Source organism: Suricata suricatta, chromosome 16, assembly GCF_006229205.1.
Source record: "Suricata suricatta isolate VVHF042 chromosome 16, meerkat_22Aug2017_6uvM2_HiC, whole genome shotgun sequence".
Lineage (NCBI taxonomy): Eukaryota > Metazoa > Chordata > Mammalia > Carnivora > Herpestidae > Suricata > Suricata suricatta.
Genome location: NC_043715.1, coordinates 51,643,147 through 51,646,184, shown reverse-complemented (window position 1 = coordinate 51,646,184; position 3,038 = coordinate 51,643,147). Strand labels below are relative to the sequence as shown.

Genomic DNA, 3,038 nt, shown 5'->3' with positions numbered 1-3,038 from the left:
CCCCCCCCCCCCCCCCCCCCCCAGCCACTCACAGGTTCTCGCCCTGGTTCACATAGGCCTGGCAGGGCAGGGTCCGCTTCAGCTTTGCCGTGGAGTCCGAGTAGGGTCTGCGCTTCTGCAGCAGGAGCGGGAGGGGTCACCAGGCACAACCCTGGTGCCCAGGCTTGCCCCCCTCCCCAGCACCACCTCCCCCCTTCCCTGCCACAGACTGGCATGGGGACCCGCCCCGCTCACCTCCTGCCACTCGAGGACGCCGCTCCAGGCCAGCAGCTTGTTGCTGAGCCGGTGCTCGCCCACAGCCAGGCCCCCAAGGGCAAGCCCGGGCGAGGAGGGCCCGATGGGACCCAGGGCTCCGAAGACCCGAGCACCTTGCTGCAGGAGAGGGGAGCAGGGAAACCGAGGCTCAGGGACCTGTAAGGGCAGCCTGCCCCCCACACGCAGCCCAACGTTCAGACCCAAATCCCCAGCTCAGACGCCGGGGCCACATCCAAACCCCTTGTCCCAGGAGCCAAAGACCTCAAGTAGCTGACCTACATGTCCTTTCCCTGCCACTACTGCGAGATCCCCCCCACTTGTCACCTCACCACTGGTCTGCTCCCTGCCCCCGCTGTGCCCTTGGCCTGGGATGCCAGCCCTCCCCCTTCAGGAGCTGCCACCCACTCACCCTCCTGGCCCGCTCAATTCTCAGTCCCTCTGTCCTGACCCAACTGAGAAGCCAGCGGCCTGGCGGTCCGGGGCCTCCACCAAGCCCCCACAGTGCACACGCCAGCTTGGACTGCGGCCGGCGGTGTGGCACACAGGGCACGACCCGAGCACACTCAAGACTCTTCCAAAGGCCCCTGATGGTCCTCAAGAGACGGTCTGGACTCTCTCCTCCAGCTCCTGCCAACCTTACGAAGGTGGTCGCCGGCCGCCCCCCTTCCCTCCCTCGCAGACCCCAGGTTGCAGCCACTTGAGGCTGACCCCGGTGCGGGTGGAGAAGGGAAACACAGAACAGAATCATCCAGGGAAGCGGGGAAACTTTTGGAAGAGGGAGCCTGACAACACCTAGACGGGTTTCAGACACGACATCTTGAGAGCGGCTGCAGAACACCCAGAGAACATTCCAGCAACAAAGCCAAGGAAAGCTACATGTTCTACTCTCCACAGGGCAGGCACCCTCCCAGCTACCTTTTCCTTTTTAACCAAAAACCTCTCAAAGCAAACAAGGGAAGGCTTTGGAACAGGCTGGCAGCAAATACCCTCTACAAGCCTCACCAGTAAAAATGCCTCCAGGCAGCAAAAAAAAATTATTAACGGGCATTGTTCTTTCTCATCTTATTAATGGCTACTTTCTGCATTTCCCATAAAGCACACAGATGACTTTTGTCCCAGAAAGACGGGCAGGGAAATTTGGGATTTTGCAGGGGCTTAAAAAAAAACAACAAACAAAAACACCTGAGCACGCAAGTCCTCCAGCTTGGGAGGTGATTCTGGAACAGGGGCGGTGGTATCACATCAGGTAGAAAACCAAAGAGAATCCTGGTGTAAGAACCTGCGGTGCTGCTCGGGCTGGGCTGGCTCTCAGATGCAGAACCGGGGCTGAGGCCCTGGGTCTGGAAGTCCCACAGGTGGGGCCCAGACCATCGGAGAAGGCGCTGGAAGACCACAGCTGAAGAGCCTCAGGAGGGCCAGGTGGCCGCATCTTAGGCTCCACTCAGTACACGGAGAGAGCACGTGTTTGAAGTCGGCTTTGTCTTTGAGGGAAAGCTGACCACGTAATACTTAAAAGGTCTAGAACCAAAAGACGGATGATTCCTATCGAAAATCTCAAGTCTGTCTGTGACAACAGGGCACGAGCACCAAAGCGCAAAACCATAGTTAAGGACTAGATTGAAGTGCATCCTAAAGAAAATCTCACATCGGCGCAAATGTGTGCAAAATCCAGCTGTGCGTCTGACGCGGGAATGGTTTCCAGCACAGGGAAGCCTGTCCTGTGCAAGGTAGGCCAATGAAAGCCCTAGGGTGCACGTTTTCGGGACTAGGAAACGCTTTTGAACTAGAGGTAGATGCTGAACGCAGGTGATAAGACAGTGGAGACGAGGGGTGGGCTTAAATGTTGGGTGGCGTTCGGAGTCTTGGTGTCTAGGTTTAAGATCCGAGAAAACCGGTTTTAACGCCTGTGTGGAGCTGCCACAGCTCCGCGCCATGCACACCATCGGGGCAGTTGTGTGAAAGCAGCAAACTCGAGCGCCGCCGGCCTAGGGTAAAACGCACACCTGGGCAAGCGAGAAACGCCGAGATGCACAGGGTTACTAAGGATTCAGGTGCGCCTTAAGATTTTTGAAAACTATTTACTTATTGTAGGTCGGGGAAAGAGCGTACTGTGAATGTCCCTACAAAGCCAGATGCTTACGTTTGGGCTTCTTTTACTCTGAGGGCATCTCACATCTGGGCGAGCGTGCAAATCCTGGGCGCACACGCCACAGGCGCCGTGCGGACGCGCGCGGGTCCGGGGAGCAACACCCCCAGGTGCAACACCTGGGCACGCGAGTGCAACACGCGGGCCCCCCTTGCCGCGGCCCCCCGGTCCCCTCCCCCACTTCCAGATTTCCTGCGCGAAGAGACCAACTTTCCAATCGGAAAAACAAGCATGCACGCCTACCGCCGGGCCGCCCGCCCCCCGCCCCGCGTTTAAATCGGGACGCGGAGTCAGCAGTAATTTGAGCCCTCCCCGCCCCCGTACCCCACCCCCGCCACCCCAGCCAGAACGCGCAACAAAGGGGAGAGCACGGGGCGTACCACCTGGGGGGGGGGTTCCACGGGGGAATCCGGCCTCGGAGGGGATCACCCTTCGGGTCATCCCCGAGACCCCACTGAAGAGGGGGCCGCGGACAAAGACCCGAGCCCAGGGGAGGGGCTGGCGGGGGCGGGGCCGTAGAAGGCTCTGGAAAAAAGGCGGGGGGCTCACCATGGGAGGGGCCGAACGGGCCCGGATCCGCGGTGGCTGCGGGCCCCGGGGGCTAGCCGGCCAGGAGCGCGAGCGGGCAGCGCGCACC

At 60.2% G+C, this 3,038-nt stretch overlaps 1 protein-coding gene across 1 annotated transcript in view; it reads right to left on the bottom strand.

The window, feature by feature from the left end:
• Positions 1–3,037, bottom strand: part of PTOV1 (PTOV1 extended AT-hook containing adaptor protein) — a gene marked incomplete at its 5' end in the record, with an annotated part of 7,976 nt that extends 4,939 nt beyond the window's left edge. Inside the window, 3 exons of the mRNA XM_029924353.1 lie at positions 33–115; positions 235–372; positions 2,951–3,037. Coding sequence (XP_029780213.1) covers positions 33–115; positions 235–372; positions 2,951–3,037 — 308 coding nt within the window. The remainder of the gene's footprint in view (positions 1–32; positions 116–234; positions 373–2,950) is intronic.
• Between the last annotated feature and the right edge of the window lies 1 nt (position 3,038).